This window comes from Panthera onca, chromosome C1 (assembly GCF_046562875.1).
Source record: "Panthera onca isolate mPanOnc1 chromosome C1, mPanOnc1 haplotype 2, whole genome shotgun sequence".
NCBI lineage: Eukaryota > Metazoa > Chordata > Mammalia > Carnivora > Felidae > Panthera > Panthera onca.
The window spans coordinates 146,303,023-146,321,504 of NC_138346.1; the positions used below are offsets into that span (position 1 = coordinate 146,303,023).

Consider the following 18,482-nt stretch of genomic DNA (forward strand, 5'->3'; position numbering starts at 1 on the left):
CTGTTTCTATAAAAACATGGGGAAATGTTTAGCATATGATATGTTATAAAACCCACATAAAGCAGTCAGCATAGAGCCTCAAACATGTGTGCAATTCTTGGAGCCCCTTCCTGACTGTGCACTGGGTATTAGTGCCAGGTGCTGGGTGTTTGTGACTGTGTGTGTGGCATATTCTTCTCCTCACTTGCTGTATGTATAAAGCCAGGTCCACTGTATGTTCATCACGTGAGGAAATTAGACCTAAAAATTCACATGATGCTTCCTCACTCTAGGTTTCTCAACCTGAACCCCAACTCTGAGCTCCATTTCATTGTATTTGCATATCTGATAGACATTCTTTAAAATCAGCGAGCGTTCTCTGAAATCTCTTTCAAAAAAATGTGAAGGTTCTGGTTGAGAAATTGTGTTAAACCCATATACCCTCCCACTAGCACAGCCTCCAGAAATTCCTTTTATGGTCTTTGAATAATTGTTTTGTGTCCCAATGCTTTCAGTTTCAGATAAAGTCTGTTACAGCGGTTGCTTTGCTTCTAATTTGTCTTTAAAGGAAATCTGGAAAGTCCAATGACATTACACAAGTAAAATAAAAGATCCATGATCCAGTGAGAGAGGGAGAAGTAACAGAAACCGCTCCACCTAACTGAAGAGGAAAAAATAAAAGGTAAGAACTCCACTTCATTATCAAAGCAGCTTTTTCTTCAGCTTTAAAGGAGCTCTGTTCCAGGAAATGGGGCTCATGACAAGGTTGGGGCAGGGATGGGAAAGGATTTTATAAAGGTCAGTTTTCTTAAAAAGTGACCAGCCTAAGGGCACCTGGGTGCCTCAGCTGGTTGAACATCCGACTTCAGCTCGGGTCATGATCTCACAATTCATTAGTTTCAGCCCCACATCGGGCTCTCTGCTGTCAGCACAGAGCCTGCTTTGGATCCTCTGTCCCCCTCTGTCTCTGTCCCTCCCCCTGCACTCTCTCTCAAAAATAAATACACATTTAAAAAAAAAGTGATCAGCATCAAGACGGGCTGCAGTTGAGCCTGCTGTGGGATACTAGGTCGGATAATGAAATACTGGGGTCATCAGATGGTAGCATGTTCCTACCTGTTACTACTGTGCTTGTGTGAAATTAGGCACCAGCAGACATGGGGATAAATGAAGTTTGAAGTGCATTAGGATTGTCTTTCTTTTTGCTGACTTTGTCTGTGTTGACTGGGACACAGTTAAATTCCCATTATCTTTGATAGAACTTGCTCAGTACAGATCCGACTGCAGCTAAGAAACTGAAAGGCTGCAAATATGTTATATTCATGAGAAGGAAAGAATAGTAAATGAGGTGTGGTGTGGTGAACAGCCACGCGACACTAATTTTTTTAATGTTTATTTATTTTGAGAGAGAGAGAGAGAGTGCATGAACAGGGGAGGGGCAGGGAGAAGGAGAGAGAGAATCCCAAGTAGGCTCTGAGATGCCAGTGAAGAGCCCAACACAGTGAGCAAACTCACGAAACCATGAGATCGTGAGCTGAGCCAAGATAGAGTCTTGAGCCACTGAGGTATCCCCACCTGATACTGTTAAAGACAGAGAAAGAAAAATCTGAAACCCAGAGCTAAAGGTGAAGATTTATGAAAACATCATTCTTTTTAATCACACACTTGAACTTTGTCTCAAAGTGTATTTCTTCCTTCAGAAATAGTCCAGGTTCAGTAGATCCAATTACTTAGTGCCAACTTACTCCTTACCCCTTACAAGTAGAATCTGGAGCCCATTTGACTAGAAAGCTTCCTTTTTAAAGAATCTACCGTGATGCATCACTAAGGGCTACATCTTTGTTTGCCTTGACCTCTCTGTGCTCTCAATCAGTTCCAATCTTGCCTTCTGGAAACTCCTGCCCTGAATTCCTTGGCTTGGCACGAGCTTTATTTATCTTGCCTGACAAATCTCTCTCCTTTCCAGTTTCACTTTCCCTTCATCTCTCATCCCTCTTCCCCACCGTCTATTCTCCTCTTCCTGCTTCTCCTTCTCTACAAAATGGAAGAGCAGAACAAAACAGAAAACCTAGAAATGTATGCTGAAAATACAAATATTTTCCTTGAACAACTTGCCCTTTACCTCTCCTGATCTGCCTCCTGATTTTTTTTTTTTTTTTTTTAGTTTCAGGTGTACAGTATAATGATTCAACAATTCTATACATTACTCAGTGCTCATCACAATAAGTACACTCTTAATCCCCTCACCTGTTTCACCCCAAACCCTACCCACCTTGCCTCCAGCAGCTTCCAATTTCTTTTCTATATTTAAGAGTCTGGGTGGGGTTTTTTTGCATTTTTTTCCCCTCTTTTTTGCTTTGTTTGCTTTGTTTCTTAAATTAATTTCATATATGAGTGAAATCATATGGTATTTGTCTTTCTCTAACTGACTTATTTCAGTTAGGATTATACCCTCTATATCCACCCATGTTGTTGAAAATAGCAAGATCTCATTCTTTTTTATGGCTGAGTAGTATTACATTGTGTATATACACCATTTCCTCTTTATCCATTCATCTATAGATGGACGTTTGGATTGCTTCCATAGTTTGGCTATTGTAAATAATGATGCAGTAAACAAAAGGATGCATATATCCTTTCAAATTACTGTTTTTGTTTTATTTGGGTAAATACCCAGTAGTGCAATTACTGGATCACATGGTAGTTCTATTTTTGAGGAACCTCCATACTGTTTTCCAGAGTGACTGTACCAGTTTGTATTCCACCCCCCAGCAGTTCGCCAGAATCCTTTTCTCCACATCCTCGACAACTTTCTTGAGTTTTTTATTTTGGACATTCTGATAGGTATAAGATGATACTCATTGTGATTTTGATTTGCATGTCTCTGATGAGTAGTAATGTCAAGCATCTTTTAATGTGTCTATTGACCATCTGTATGTCTTCTTTGGAAAAATGTCTATTCACGTCTTCTGCCCATTTTTAATTGGATTATTGGTTTTTGGGTGTTGAGTTGTATAAGTTCTTTATAGATTTTGGATATTAACTCCTTATCAAATATATCATTTGCAAATATCTTCTCCAATTCAGTAGATTGTCTTTTTGTTTTGTTGATGGTTTCCTTTTCTGTGCAAAAGCTTCTTATTTTAATGGAGTCTCAATAGTTTATCTTTGCTTATGTTTCACTTGCCTCAGGAGACATATCTAGAAAACTGTTTCTATAGCTGATGTCAAAGAAATTACTGCCTGTGTTTACTCCTAGGAATTTTGTGGTTTCATGTCTCATATTAAAGTCTTTAATCCATTTTGAGTTTATTTTTGTATATGGCTAAGAAAATGGTCCAATTTCATTATTTTGCATAGAGCTGTCCAGTTTTCCAACACCATTTGTTGAAGAGACTGTCTTTTTCCTATTATTGTATATTCTTACTTCCTTTATTGTAGGTCATTTGACCATAAAAGCATGAATTTATTTCTGGACTCTCTATTCTATACTATTGATCTATGTGTCTCTTTTTGTGCCAGTACCATACTGTTTTGATTACTACAGCTTTTTTGTATATCTTGAATTCTGAGATTGTGATACCTCCAGTTTTGTTCTTTTTTTTCAAAATTGCTTTGGCTATTTGTAGTTCCATACAAATTTTAGGATTGTTTGTTCTACTTCTATGAAAAAGGCTATTGGTGTTTTGATAGAAATTGCACTGGGGTGCCTGGAAGTCTCAGTCAGTTGAGCGACTGACCAGCTCAGGTCATGATCTCATGGTCTGTGAGTTCAAACCCCAAGTCGGGCTCTGTGCTGACAGCTCGGTGCCTGGAGCCTGCTTCATATTCTGTGTCTCCCTCTCTCTCTGCACTTCCTCTGCTCTCACTCTATCTCTCTCTCAAAAATAAATATTTAAAAAATAAAAATAAAAAAATTGCATTAACTTTGTAGATTTCTTTAGGTAGTATGGACATTTTAACACTACTCATTCTCCCAATCAGTGAGCACAAAGTATCTTTCCATTTGTTTGTCTCACTGAGATCCTCCACTCTTTTCTCAAGTCCAGTAAATATCTTTATGATCATTACTTTGAATTCTCTGTCAGGCATATTTCTTATCTCCATTTCATTTAGCTCTTGTACTGTGATTTTTGTCTTGTTCTTTCATCTGGAACATATTCCTCTGTTTCTTCATTTTGTATAACATTCTGCACTTGTTTCTGTGTGTTAGTAAAGTTAGCTATGTCTCCTGATCTTGAAAATAGTGGCCTTATGAAGAAGAGGTTTTATAGTGTCCTCTAGTGCAATGTCCCCCCTTCACCAGAACATGGCACTTTCAGGGGTGTCTCGTATGTGTGTTGTGTTAGTTTATTTTTGTGGCTGAGCCATGTTTGCCTTCAGTGAATTGTCTGAAATGGCCCTCTTTCCCTATTATGAGCAGGGTTTGGTCTCTGTGCTCTTACAGGGCCAGTCTGGGGCAGCCTTGGGCTTGTAGCTAGGTCAAACCAGATGCCTGCTCTCAACCCATTTGCCAGAACTGTGGTCACACTGAACTGCATGGTGCTCTTCCTGCATTGTTCCCTTAGATGCTTTCATTGGTGGACAAAGCCTACAGTTAGACCCCAGTCTGATCCCAGTCTGTCTTTCAGGGTTGCAGGTAACCCAAACTACAGGGCTCTTCCTTTGTGCTGCCCCTTGTGAGGTTGGTTGGTAGAGCTAGCAGTCTGATCGGATGTCTGCCCCAGCCCACCATTGAGCCTGCAGTTAAATTGGTGTGTGTGCTTTTCTTCCCCCTCCCAGTCAATGTGGAGTGGTGCTGGCCACTGTTGGTGCTGCTTGAAGGACGAGACCTGGCCAGAGCATTTTGAAGGAACTTCTCTTGAGTGGGGTGTGTTGGATGGAGGGGATCTGCAGGAGAACAGGGCACATGGTGTTAGCAAACTAGATGATGTGTGGTCGTGCTAGTTCCCACAGGTGTCCATGTAGCTAATCTGGGGTTAGGAGAGAGAAATGGCACCTACCAGTTATTTAGTTCTTGGAGAAGTCTCCTAAAGATCCCTGCCCCTACTGCACACATTCTGAGATTAGTAAATAAATCTCCTCATACACCCGAGGTGCCTCTCAAATTACTGCTTCTATGCTGTATCTCAGTGGGATTGTTTGTTCTGCTGGATCTATAGGGGTAGGGACTCAGTTTTCTATTACCCTCCATGCTCTCTAATATTTTTCTTAAGATGTTAAGCCCTACTGATGGTAAAAACCTGAAAGTTTAAGCCCTCTGATTTTCAAAGCCAAATGTAATGGGGACTTTAATTCCCCACTACATGTGCAGGTACCCCATGTCTCAAGTGCCCAGTGTGGGGTCTGCTCCTCTCCCTTCTCTGTACTTAGGGTATCCACAAGCAGTTAGTCTTGCAGATTAGCTTAGTTTCCAACCAGACTTCACCTTTGCTACTGTTTTTGATGTGGCCTCCTCTCTACGATTAACCGTAGACAGTCTGTTCTGCCAGTCTTTGGTTCATTTTCTGGGTTAATTACACTGGTGTGGCTGTTATTTAGGTGGGACAAGGTGAGCTTAGGATCCTCCTACTCTGCCATCTTCCCAGGGTCCTCTGACTCCTGACCTTTTAATCCTTATTTCATAGTCTTTTGTTCCCTTATCACATATATATAAACATGATTTTTAGCCATGGTAAGTATTTCCAGTAGTCCACTTGTACCCCCATGTAGCTGGAGGCTAACTTACTGTGAAGTTAATGAAGTTTAAAGGCCCCTTGCTTATAAAAGCCCATGCCAAGGCTTTCGAAGGGTCCCTGGTCATGTGTTCCAGATGGTCATATGTTTTTATAAAATTTGCAAAAGTAAGTTATATTGGTTTCACTTTTGGAATGGCAATTTGAGAAGTTCTGTGGACCCTCATTCTAGCAAAACAAGCATATCTATCAGGGGAGAAACACATTTAAAATCTATGGGAACTGTTCAAAGGGCATGCATGAAATAATGTACAAAAGTATTCATAGTAAGAATTAATGAATAAATAAATCAACATTGAATTTTTACATATAACCGGAATGTAAAATAAATACCTCTAAATTCTATTCTATTTTCCATTTAACATTTACTCTAAATTTTTTTAAGTTTTTCTATTATATTGAGAGAGAGCATGCACACATGCATATGTGCATGTGAGCAGGGGAGAGGCACAGAGAGAGAGGAAGAGAGAGAATGCCAAGCAGGCTCTGTGCTATAAGCGTGGCCCAATGCAGGGCTCAATCCCACAAACTGTGAGATCATTACCTGAGCCAAAATCAAAGAGGTGGATTCTTAACCAACTAAGCCACACAAGCACCCCTGCTTTACTCTAAATTTTAAATTTTTTAAAACATTTATTCATTTTTGAGAGACAGAGAGAGATGGAATGTGAATCAGGGAGGCGCAGAGAGAGGAGACACAAAATATGAAGCAGGCTCCAGGCTCTGAACTGTCAGCACAGAGCCCGATGCGGGGCTCGAAATCACGGACCACAAGATCATGACCTGAGCTGAAGTCGGACGCTTAGCCGACTGAACCACCCAGGCACCCCTCTAAATTTTTTAATGAGAATACAAAAGGAAAGTTTTCCATGGTGAATTTAATGACCGATTTTGTTCATGAAAGTGGCTGAACATTCATAAGATATGGTCATACCAATATTTTTTCAATGGACTACTTTGATAATACTTCTGTAACTTTCTAAAATGATACAGATCTTACCCTCATCTATCTCAATGTTGACACAAAACTTATGTCCATGTTGTGGAAACTGAGGACTCCAGCTTCTGAATGTAAAATAACCTGGTGAGGTTCTTGATCTAATTGGACTGGAAATTTTATTTCATCCCATCTCTTCCCTTGCAGACCAGGGAACACTCTGAACATGGCCTCAGAGATCCACATGCCGGCCCCAGTGTGCCTCATTGAGAACACTGAAAGGCAACTGGTGGCTAATCAGGAAGCTTTGGAGATCCTGTCAGGCACCAAGAATCCTCTCGTGGTGGTGGCTATTGTGGGCCTCTACCGCACAGGCAAATCCTACCTGATGAACAAGCTGGCTGGGAAGAACAAGGGTGAGTGGCACCAAAAAGCTCCGAGGAGTCCCTTCTGTCCACTGACACTGCCTGCATTGAACTTGGTGATGCAAGGACAGAAAGTTAGAGAACGTGGAGGAATATTGAAAGTTATCTTTTAATCCACGATTATGCTCTTATCTTCACTATAATCTGAAAGAGGCAGTTCATCACTCTTCCCACTTTGCCTTAGTTTCCTCTTTTAAAAGCATAAATTGTTCCTTTCCTAGAAAGACTAGTGCAGTAATAAAAATAATTAATGTACATAATAAGACATTTACTAAAATGTTCATGTAGCAAAAGCAAGTTTCCACTGGTTATTAAGATGCAAAGAATGTTTAAGTCTGTATTGGCTTTTTTTTTCATTGTTGTAAAATATACATAACATAAAACTTACCATTGGAATCATTTTTAAGTGTACGTATAGTTCTATGGCATTAAGTAAATTCACACTGTTATGCAGCCATCACCATCATGCATCTCCCTAATTTTTTCATCTTCTTCAACAGAAACTCTGTACCCATTAAACAATAACTCCCCAGCCCTTGGCAACCACCATTCTACATACTATCTCTATGAATTGGACTGTTCTAGGAATCTCGTTTGAGAGGAATCAGACATTATTTGTCCTTTGTGATTTGCTTAATGTGATTTGGCACAATGTCTTCGGTGTTGTACCCTGTGTCAGAATTCTCTCCCTTTTTAAGGCTGACTAACTAATATGTGCATACTGATTTGTTTATCCCTTCATCTATTGAAGGACTCTTGGGTTGCCTCCACCTTTTGGCTATTATGGATAATGTTGCTAAAAACACAAGGGTACAAATATCTGTTCAAATCCCTACTTTCATTTTGTGAGGGTTATATATCTCCAAATCATAGGGTAATTCTATTTTAATTTTTTTTAAGAAGCCATCATATTGTTTTCCACAGCAAGTGTACCATTTTACATTCTCACCAGAAATACACAAGGTTTCTAATATCCCCACATCCTCCCCAACACTTCCTATTTTCTGGGTTTTTGATAGTGGTCATCCCAATGAGTGTGAAGTAGTATCTCATTGTGGTTTTAATTTGTTTTTTCCCTAATGACTAATGATGATGAGCATCTTTTCATTTGATTATTGGTCGTTTGTATATTTGCTTTGGAGAAATATCTATTCAAGTCCTTTGCTCTTGTTTTAATCAGGTTGTTTTTTTTGTGCGTTGCATTGTAGGATTTCTAGTTCCATCTGCTATTAAAACACCACCTTCTCTTATCCCCACTCTCCCTCACAGGCTTCTCTCTGGGCTCCACGGTGCAGTCTCACACCAAAGGAATCTGGATGTGGTGTGTGCCTCATCCCAAGAAGCCAGACCACACCCTAGTTCTTCTTGACACGGAGGGCCTGGGAGATGTAGAGAAGGTAAGGATTGAGGATTCAGTTTTGAAATAAGACCCTCATCCCTGAATATTCTCTACACAATTTAATTTTTCTTTAAATAAGAACTTACACTTAACCATAATATGTTTTTGTTTTTGTTTTTGTTTTATTTCTGTTTATGTGCCCTCCGACCAAGTTTAGCAACCAGGGATCAGGAAAATGTTTATAAGGCAGAATTCTAGAAGAAGATCATAGTGGTCAGTAGTAATTAGTAATATTCCAATGATTAACAATAGGCTGTGTGTGGGCCACCTGTGTGGCTCAGCCCGTTAGGTGTCCAACTTCGCCTCAGGTCATGATCTCAGGGTTCGTGAGTTCGAGCCCTGCGTTGGGCTCTGTGCTGACAGCTCAGAGCCTGGAGCTTGCTTCAGATTCTGGGTCTCCTTCTTTCTCTGCCCCGCCCCCACTTGTACTCTGTCTTTCTCTTTCTCAAAAATAATAAATAAACATTAAAACTATTTTTTAAAAAAGATTGTATGCTAAACCAGTTAACCCAGAAGCTTAAAGGTAGAACAAATAAAATCAATGTCACGAGTTGAATCCTGCAGAGAATTTTAGTTAAAATTTTAGGTTCTGAAGTTCTATACCCTTGTGTTTAAATGTAAACCCTGTCACTAACTCAGTGGCCTTAGCAAATTATTTGACCTCTTTTAACCTCAGCTTTCTGAATTTGTAAAACAGATGTAGTAGATCTTTATTTGACTCATAGTGTTGTTTTGGATAAGTAATGGAAAATGTTAGGTGCCTAATAATTGCTCAGTAAAATAGCTACAGGTATTATTACTCTCACATAAGTCAATTTTGCTGTAAAAAGGAAGAGAAAATTCTAAATTTATTATTTTTTTAAATGTTTATTTATTTTTGAGAGACAGTGAGACAGAGTGCAAACAGCGGAGGGGGAGAGAGAGAGGGAGACACAGAATCTGAAGCAAGCTGCAGGCTCTGAGCTGTCAGCACAAGCCTGACGCAGGGCTTGAATTCATGAGCCGCGACATCATGACCTGAACTGAAGTCAGATACTCAACTGACTGAGCCACGCAGGTGCCCTGAAAATTCTAAATTTAAATTATATTTAAAGTCTTAGAAAGCCTACCAACCTTTACTATTGGTTTTGTAATTATCTGCCAATGATCATAAGAAGACCTAGTGAGAATCAGTGTAAATTAAAAATACTAATCATAAAATGATCCAAAATCCAAATCCCACTAATATTTTCGTTTGGATTTGGTTTTCTCATATAGGTCATTAATCTTAAAAAAAAAAAAAAAAAAAAAAAAAACCTCTAGTTAAATAAGCATCTTTTTACTGCTGCTGATCTAGAAAGTCAGGATCTAGATATCAGGAGAGTGAAACCTAACAGGCTTGCACATGTTCTGATTCACAGGGTGACAACCAGAACGATTCCTGGATCTTTGCCTTAGCAATACTCCTGAGCAGCACCTTTGTGTACAATAGCATGGGAACCATCAACCAGCAGGCCATGGACCAACTGCAGTATCCTTTTTGTAGTTCAAAATAGCCTCAAAGTAAGAGGGAAGAATTGTATTTAAAAACCAGCTGCTTGGTTGTGAATCCTGGTGAATCAAGCACAAAAAGAGAAAACATGAAAAATAATTCAAGGGCAGGGGAAAGATTCTATGTACCCACTAGAAAATTGATGCTTGGGTTAAAAACAAAGGTGAAGTGAAGGTTTTAATATGTGGAACCAATATGGGATGGGGACGCTATTCTTTGATGCCAGTTTTCCTTAGTTTGCTACTCAGCTATGTGACAGAGCTGTCAGATCGGATCAGGGCGAAATCCTCCCCTAATTCCAATGGGATTGAAGATTCAGCAGACTTTGTGAGCTTCTTTCCAGATTTTGTGTGGACGCTGAGGGATTTCTCCTTAGAACTGGAAGCAGACGGACTACCCATCACAGCTGATGAGTACCTGGAGAATTCACTCAAGCTTAAACAAGGTAAAAGGGACTTAGAAATAAATGGAGATAATAAAACATAAGAAACTATTATTTTGTCCGTGTTCCATTTACAGTTTTCTTACATTTATAGTTTTCTATTTCTTCTTAGCTGGCCATCAGTAAGAATTAATGCTTGTTTAATACATGAATTAATAGATTTGATTTTAAATTATATTCTCCTCTCTTCTAAGAATAGTTTCTTTCTCTTTTATTTTTCCCTGTGCTATTATCAGATTGATTTTATCTCCCTGAATAGGGCTTGTGATTAGCCAAAGAATATGGAGAAGAATAGGCGTTGTCTGGAAGAAAATAGGTAAAAGCATGAATAGTGCTCTAGTTCAGGGGTTGGCAAATTATGGCTCACAGGCAAATGATGGCCAACCCAGACCACCAGCTGTCTTTGTAGATAAGGTTTTATTGGAATAATGCTATGCCCACTCATTTATAGATTGTCTATGGCTGCTTTCTTGCTGCAATAGCAGAATTGAGTACTTGGAGAAGAGACCACCTGGTTTGCAAAACCTAAAATATTTACTGTTTGGTCCTTTACAGAAAAAGTTTGCAAGCCTTTTTTATCTTCCTGCAGGTACCACTCAAAGTGATCAAAATTTTAATCTGCCCCGACTCTGTATCCGGAAGTTCTTTCCGAAGAAGAAATGCTTTATCTTTGATCGACCCACTCATCGGAAGAAGCTAGGCCAGCTTGAGACACTGCATGATAATGACCTGGATCCTGAATTTGTGCAACAAGCTTCAGCCTTCTGTTCCTACATCTTTAAGAATTCCAAAACTAAAACTCTCTCAGGAGACATCAAAGTCAATGGACCTCGTGAGTCCTCTTCCCAGTCTTTTTCTTCCATTGTTAAGACTAAAGGAGAGTAGAATTACATCCACCTAGTTTCAGCTTTAAAAAATGTGAATCTAGGGGCGCCTGGGTGGCTCAGTTGGTTAAGCGGCTGACTTCGGCTCAGGTCATGATCTCGCAGTCTGTGAGTTCAAGCCCCACGTCAGGCTCTGTGCTGACAGCTCAGAGCCTGGAGCCTGTTTCAGATTCTGTGTCTCCCTCTCTCTGACCCTCCCCTGTTCATGCTCTGTCTCTCTCTGTCTCAAAAATAAATAAACATTAAAAAAAATGTGAATCTACTGCTATTTCCATGTTAAATTCTTGATGACATCAACATTTCTAATAGATTTTACTAGTCAAATTTCTTGGGTGAGAAAAGATAGGAAAGGCTAAAGAAATCAAGTTCTATTTCTTAAAATTGCCCTATTTATTAGGACCTGCATTGTCCAATATGGTAGCCACTTACACAAGTGTAGCTATCTCAATTTAAGTGTGAGCTAATTAAAATTACAGAAAATTTAAAATTCTGGGATGCTTGGGTAGCTCAGTGGGTTAAACGTCTGACTTTGGCTCGGGTCATGATCTCACAGTTCATGGGTTCAAGCTCCGGGCTCTGTGCTGACAACTCAGAGCCTGGAGGCTGCTTTGGATTCTGTGTCTCCCTGTCTCTCTGCCCCTCCCCGACTTGTGCTCTGTCTCTCTCTCTCTCCCTCAAAATTAAATAAACATTTAAAAAAAATTTTTTAAGAAAACTTAAAATTCCAATTACACAGATTTATTTATTTATTTGTTTATTTATATCTTAATATGAAATTTATTGTCAAATTGGTTTCCATACAACACCCAGTGCTCATCCCACCAGTGCCCTCCTCAATGCCCACCACCCACTTTCCCCTCCCTCCCACCCCCATCAACCTTCAGTTTATCCTCAGTTTTTAAGAGTCTCTTGTGGTTATATATTTCAAAAGCCTATACCTACATGTGGCTAATAGCTGGATGACATAGAATATTTCCATCATAACAGAAAGTTGTCTTGGACCACACTTTGCTAGAATAAACAAAATTGAGTATCCTTTTGATTTTTTCCACAACAACGATCAAATGCTTGCCACAGACCAGGGCTGATGATAGAGATGTAAATTAGAGAGGTATGGTTCCTGTCCTAATGGTGCTTAAGGGTAAAGTGAATGAAAACACTCAGTAAACATAGGCCTATGCTATCTAGAACAGATTCTCAACCTTTGATGTGTAAACATATCACCTGGACATCTTGCCAGAGAGGAGGGTCTAATTCACTTGATCTGGGTCAGAGGCTGAGAATCGACATTTCTAGCAAGGCTCCAGGTGATGTTGAGGACATTGATGCTTTGAGGCAAATGGGTGGTAGTAGACATGATCAGAATCACACAGAATGGAATGTTTCCTCATCCCATCTACAACAAGCAACATTATTTGTTCTCTGTTTGTAGGTCTAGAGAAACTGGTGCAGACCTATGTCGATGCCATCAGCCGTGGAGATCTGCCCTGCATGGAGAATGCAATCCTGGCCTTGGCCCAGATTGAGAATGCAGCCGCAGTGCAAAAGGCCATTGCCCACTATGACCAGCAGATGGGCCAGATGCTGCAGCTGCCCACAGAAACCCTCCAGGAGCTACTGAACCTGCATAGGGCCTGTGAGAAAGAGGCCATTGAACTTTTCATGAGGAATTCCTTCAAAGACAGAGACCATTTATGTCAAAAGGACTTAGCGGTAATTTTTTCTCAAGTTCTTATGGATTAGGGTCTTGGAAAGCAGAGTACTACCGGAAAATGAAATGGGTATTTATTTTGAAAGAGGCAATTCCTACTAGACTTTAAAATGGTGATAACCACTCTTTGTTTTTATCATAAAAAGAAGAACAAATTTTATTACAATGAACTCAAAGGTTTTTTTTCCTATTGTTTTTAATATATGAAATTTATTGTCAAATTGGTTTCCATACAACACCCAGTGCTCATCCCAAAAGATGCCCTCTTCAATACCCATCACCCACCCCCCCTCCCTCCCACCCCCCATCAACCCTCAGTTTGTTCTCAGTTTTTAAGAGTCTCTTATGCTTTGGCTCTCTCCCACTCTAACCTCTTTTTTTTTTTCTCCTTCCCCTCTCCCATGGGTTTCTGTTAAGTTTCTCAGGATCCACATAAGAGTGAAAACATATGGTATCTGTCTTTCTGTGTATGGCTTATTTCACTTAGCATAACACTCTCCAGTTCCATCCATGTTGCTACAAATGGCCAGATTTCATTCTTTCTCATTGCCACGTAGTACTCCATTGTGTATATAAACCACAATTTCTTTATCCATTCATCAGTTGATGGACATTTAAGCTCTTTCCATAATTTGGCTATTGTTGAGAGTGCTGCTATAAACATTGGGGTACAAGTGCCCCTATGCATCAGTACTCCTGTATCCCTTGGGTAAATTCCTAGCAGTGCTACTGCTGGGTCATAGGGTAGGTCTATTTTTAATTTTTTGAGGAACCTCCACACTGTTTTGCAGAGTGGCTGCACCAGTTTGCATTCCCACCAACAGTGCAAGAGGGTTCCCGTTTCTCCACATCCTCACCAACATCTATAGTCTCCTGATGTGTTCATTTTGGCCACTCTGACTGGCGTGAGGTGATATCTGAGTGTGGTTTTGATTTGTATTTCCCTGATGAGGAGCGACGTTGAGCATCTTTTCATGTGCCTGTTGGCCATCCGGATGTCTTCTTTAGAGAAGTGTCTATTCATGTTTTCTGCCCATTTCTGCACTGGATTACTTGTTTTTGGGTGTGGAGTTTGATGAGTTCTTTATAGATTTTGGATTGAACTCAAAGTTTTAAAACATTTTTTTCATGAATAATATTCTTCCTCTTAATTTACCTAAATTCACATAAGTCACAATCAGAGCTTCTAAATCAAATGCCCACTATTACCTGACTGATTTGATATCCTAATCAATCAGGATATTGCCCTGATTATCCATATGCAGGCTTATGTTGAGCCACATTTATTCCATACGCAATCACTGGCCCAATTTGAAAAGCAGAAGTTTATCTCTAAAGGTATAGCAAGAAAGCTAGCAATCTCTGCTCTGAACTTCACCTCTAAGGAGAAAGGGACTTCAGTAAAAGTCAGGAGCAGGAGGAAGGATATGGTCCTGTTGGGGTGCCTGTGACTTTTTCTAGGGTCATAGGCTTATTTCTGAGAAGCCCTTCCAGATATTCTAAGGTCATGCTAACATCTTTTCCCTGTTATTCTTTTTACCTCCTATTTTTACATCAAAGGCCCAGCTGGAAAAAAAGCGAGATGACTTTTGTAAACAGAATGTGCAGGCATCAACAGATCGTTGCTCAGATTTACTTAAGGATATTTTCAGTCCTCTTGAAGAAGCTGTGAAGCAGGGGGTTTATTCTAAACCAGGAGGGTACCGTCTCCTCATCCAGAAAATACAAGAGCTGAAGACAAAATATCTTCAGCAACCTAATAAAGGGATACAGGTAACCAAGATTTATGTTCTGATTCTGGAAAGCTGCTGACATGCCTCCTTGAAAGACTAAAATAACCACGTGTAATTGCACACCTTGTGAGAACAACAGCATTCATACTTTCATTCAGTAAACATGTATAGGGAGCCAATTACACCAGATACGTCCTATGTGCTCATCCAAGAGTGCACTCAATTAATAATTGAGTTATTAATTGGGTTCTCAGATCAACCACAAAGTTGTTATTGCAATTCACTACTGTGGCTGGATCTTTATGCTGCAAGGAACAGAAACCCATTTTCTTAAACAAAAATGGGAATTCATCAGTTTAGGCTTTAAACTGGCTTTAAGGACAACTGGATCCAAGATTTCAAATAATGTCATCATCTGTCTGTCTGTCTGTTACTCCCCTCAACCCTACACTTCCTTCTTTCCTATTCTCCCTCCACCTTTTCTCTGATCTGCTTTCTCCATAATGACTTCTTTTTTCAACAACTCACTCCTTAGGGGGCCAGAGCACCAACACCTCCAAAATTAGAGCCCTCATTCTAAAAAAACAAAGAATGTCTGTTTCCCAGTGTCTATCTCAGTCTCTTATAAAGGATTCTGCTTAGTAGGCTGCCATGATTGGCCAGCTCAGAGCATGTGTCCATGCCTGTGGCAAGGAGTCTTGACCACCAGGCACACTAAGGCCAAGAGGAGCAATTCCTAGAGGAAAAGATGATAGGAAGACAAACAGAAATGAGTGCTTATATCCATTTCCTATTACCAACTCCATGCTCTCTGGGTCCTAAGGCTGAAGAGGTTCTTCAGGAATACTTGAAGTCCAAGGAGTCTGTGACTGATGCGATTCTACAGACAGACCAGACTCTCACAGAAAAGGAAAAGGAGATTGAAGGTGAGGAGCCAGTCAAGAGATTAGATAGCCTCAAGAGTTCTTAAAGCTTAAATAATTTGGCCGGGTAAGCCTGGGATCCTTAAACTAGGGCAAGGTGAACAACAATGCCCCTTACTTGCTGAAGTCATTTCTGAGTAGGGCATATGTAGTCAACAGCAACAATGACCGGTAAGTGTGCAAGGAAGAAAGGGACAACATGCTTACTCACATACATTTGTCTTTTTCCTCCTCTCAGTGGAACGTGTGAAAGCTGAATCTGCACAGGCTGCAGCAAAAGTACTAGAAGAAATGCAAATAAAGAATCAGCAACTGATGGAACAGAAAGAAAGGAGTCATCAGGAACATGTGAGACAATTAACTGAGAAGATGGAAAGGGATAGAGTCCAGTGGCTGGATGAACAAGAGAGAATTCTAGCTTTCAAACTTCAGGTATTTAATTGTACTACCCTAAGGTTTCTGTTTTCTGTTTTCTCTCCACTCTCCGTCATCATATCTTAGTGTGGCAGTGATAACATGATGCCTACAAGAAGGACCTTGCTTGCCTTGAAGGACCTTTCAATTTCTGTCTGCCTGCCTGACCTGGCCCCTGCCTCTATCTGGTTATTAAAAGATTTATTTGTGGTTAGGTCACATCCAGTCCTCTATCTGTACATCCTTTCATCCATGGTAGCTGTTCTCTGCTAGGCATTCTGAAAAATCTCTTATATGGATCTCTTGCTTAATACTATACGAAGCGAGAACTGCTGTGTCTCTATTACTTACGAAAAGAAACAGAAGTTCAGAAAGGATTAAGTAACTTTTATAGGGTCACACAACTTGGTAAGATATCTGAACTGTCTTCACCACTTAGTGGAAATGTAATCACAGAGCTAAGACACCCAAGAGAACATATAATGAAACTTAAGGGTAGAGAAAATGTCAAGAAGAAATTTAATACTAAAAAAAATGAATGCGGAAACTAGCTATAAATTAGAGATTTACTTCAGTCCTACACTTTATTCAGTCTCCAATTGTCCCTTTTTAGGAACAGGCTCGTCTACTAAAGGAAGGATTCCAAAATGAGAGCAAACGACTTCACACTGAGATACAAAATATCCAGAAGAGCATGGAAAAACCAAGGAAAACATGTTTCTTAAGCTGAAGACCTAAAGAATAGAGCTCCTGATCATTCTTATCCAAGGCATAACTTAAGTAACCTTTGAATTTGGAAAAATATCATTACACTCGAAAGTAACTGGATTTTGCATTTTTATAACACTAGAAATTTGCAAAGATGTGCAGTACTGTAATTAAAAATCATATCCATCTTCCAAAAAAATATTATAAATTGTATGACAAAGGTCAGTTTTACCTCTCTAACACAAAAAGTATATGAGCTGGTACCATTCAGGAAAAATTTATTCCTCTAGGTGACTACTAGTAGACAAAGGGAAACTGAACAAAGTCTTAGGTAAAAGTTTAGGAACATAGTTGGGCTTCAGTCTGGCCAAGTGTACAATGGATTTCAGTGTCAGGAGGACCATCCTAGCTTCTTAGTGAAAGCAAAGTGCGGTTTTCCATTATACCACAGCTGCACCATCTGTGAGCAATGATGTGATCACTAGGCCCTAGGAATAGACAATCCTCCCTGATGGATTCTAAGCAGAAGCAAACCACCTTATATAGAGATCTAGAATCTACAGAATTTTCATAAGAAGGTAGAAGAAACCATTAGCATGAATAGGGATTGGATCACAAACAAATGGGCCAAAAAAGGAAACTCCTTTTTTACTTAATTCACCCAGGTTGTAACTTTAATGGTACATTTTAGAGGTTTAGATAATTGACACTGGACTGAACATAGTAACATGATGACAATTATGCATTATGTGTTTGTAACAATATATAATTCACAAAGATGGACTTTAAATGATGACAGATAACATACTAGAAAACTGAGCTAAGTTAATTAATAGATCATTTAAGATCCTATAAATTAGGCAACCTTTTTCCACTTCTCAACAGTCTATACTTGAAAGTTTGCTGATTTTCCCCAAAGTGATTATAGATTGTTTTTTATATTTTTTGAATAACAAAACAATGCTCTTGGTATTAGTATGCACAGACTTTCTCCTAATTTTCTAAACTCCTAGGTAAATGGTTGATATTTTTCAAAATGATTAAAAATTATTTTTAAGCTGAAAATAAAATATGCTTCACTGGGCTTTTTTTTTTTTTTTTTTTCAGTTTTCACCCAAAAATAAGACTTTACTCTTCACACCAATGGTTGGCTAACTCATCTGCAAAAGACCGGGTAGTGGCTATTCATGACTTTGTAGGCCCTACAGTCTCTGTCTCAACTGCTCAATTCTGCCATGTAGTGTGAGAGCAGTCATAGACAATACATAAATGGTTGGACATGGCTGTGTTCCAATAAAACTTTATTTTAAAAAATAAGTAGCACTCATAAGCCATAGTTTCCAGATTATTGCTCTATAAAAACATTGGTCAAAGTCTATGTATCCGCCTTATGTTGCTTACATTTGTAAGGGAATGTGTATTAAATTGTATGTTAAGATCTTGAAAATATTATACAATGTTTCAAGATATTAGAAGATGAGAGAAATGCAGAGACGTAGCTAATGCCATTAAATCCACATTAATAAGCCTGATTTGCTGATTGCATAGGGACATTTTCTTCCAATGAACCCCCTTACCTCCTATTACATGGTGAATACCTCTTTCCACAGTTAAACACATGCTACTAAGCAGTATTTTTTCATTTGACTGCCTTCACTGGA

At 39.4% G+C, this 18,482-nt stretch overlaps 1 protein-coding gene across 1 annotated transcript; it reads left to right on the top strand.

The window, feature by feature from the left end:
* The first annotated feature begins 478 nt into the window (after positions 1-478).
* On the top strand, positions 479-17,905 carry LOC132672879 (guanylate-binding protein 1). Its single transcript, XM_060625255.3, has 11 exons — positions 479-661; positions 6,859-7,067; positions 8,346-8,473; positions 9,876-9,985; positions 10,255-10,451; positions 11,038-11,280; positions 12,765-13,045; positions 14,604-14,816; positions 15,600-15,702; positions 15,938-16,131; positions 16,727-17,905. The coding sequence occupies exons 2-11, from the start codon at positions 6,878-6,880 to the stop codon at positions 16,841-16,843; spliced, it is 1,776 nt and encodes a 591-aa protein (XP_060481238.2). The 5' UTR covers positions 479-661; positions 6,859-6,877; the 3' UTR covers positions 16,844-17,905.
* The last annotated feature ends 577 nt before the right edge of the window (positions 17,906-18,482 follow it).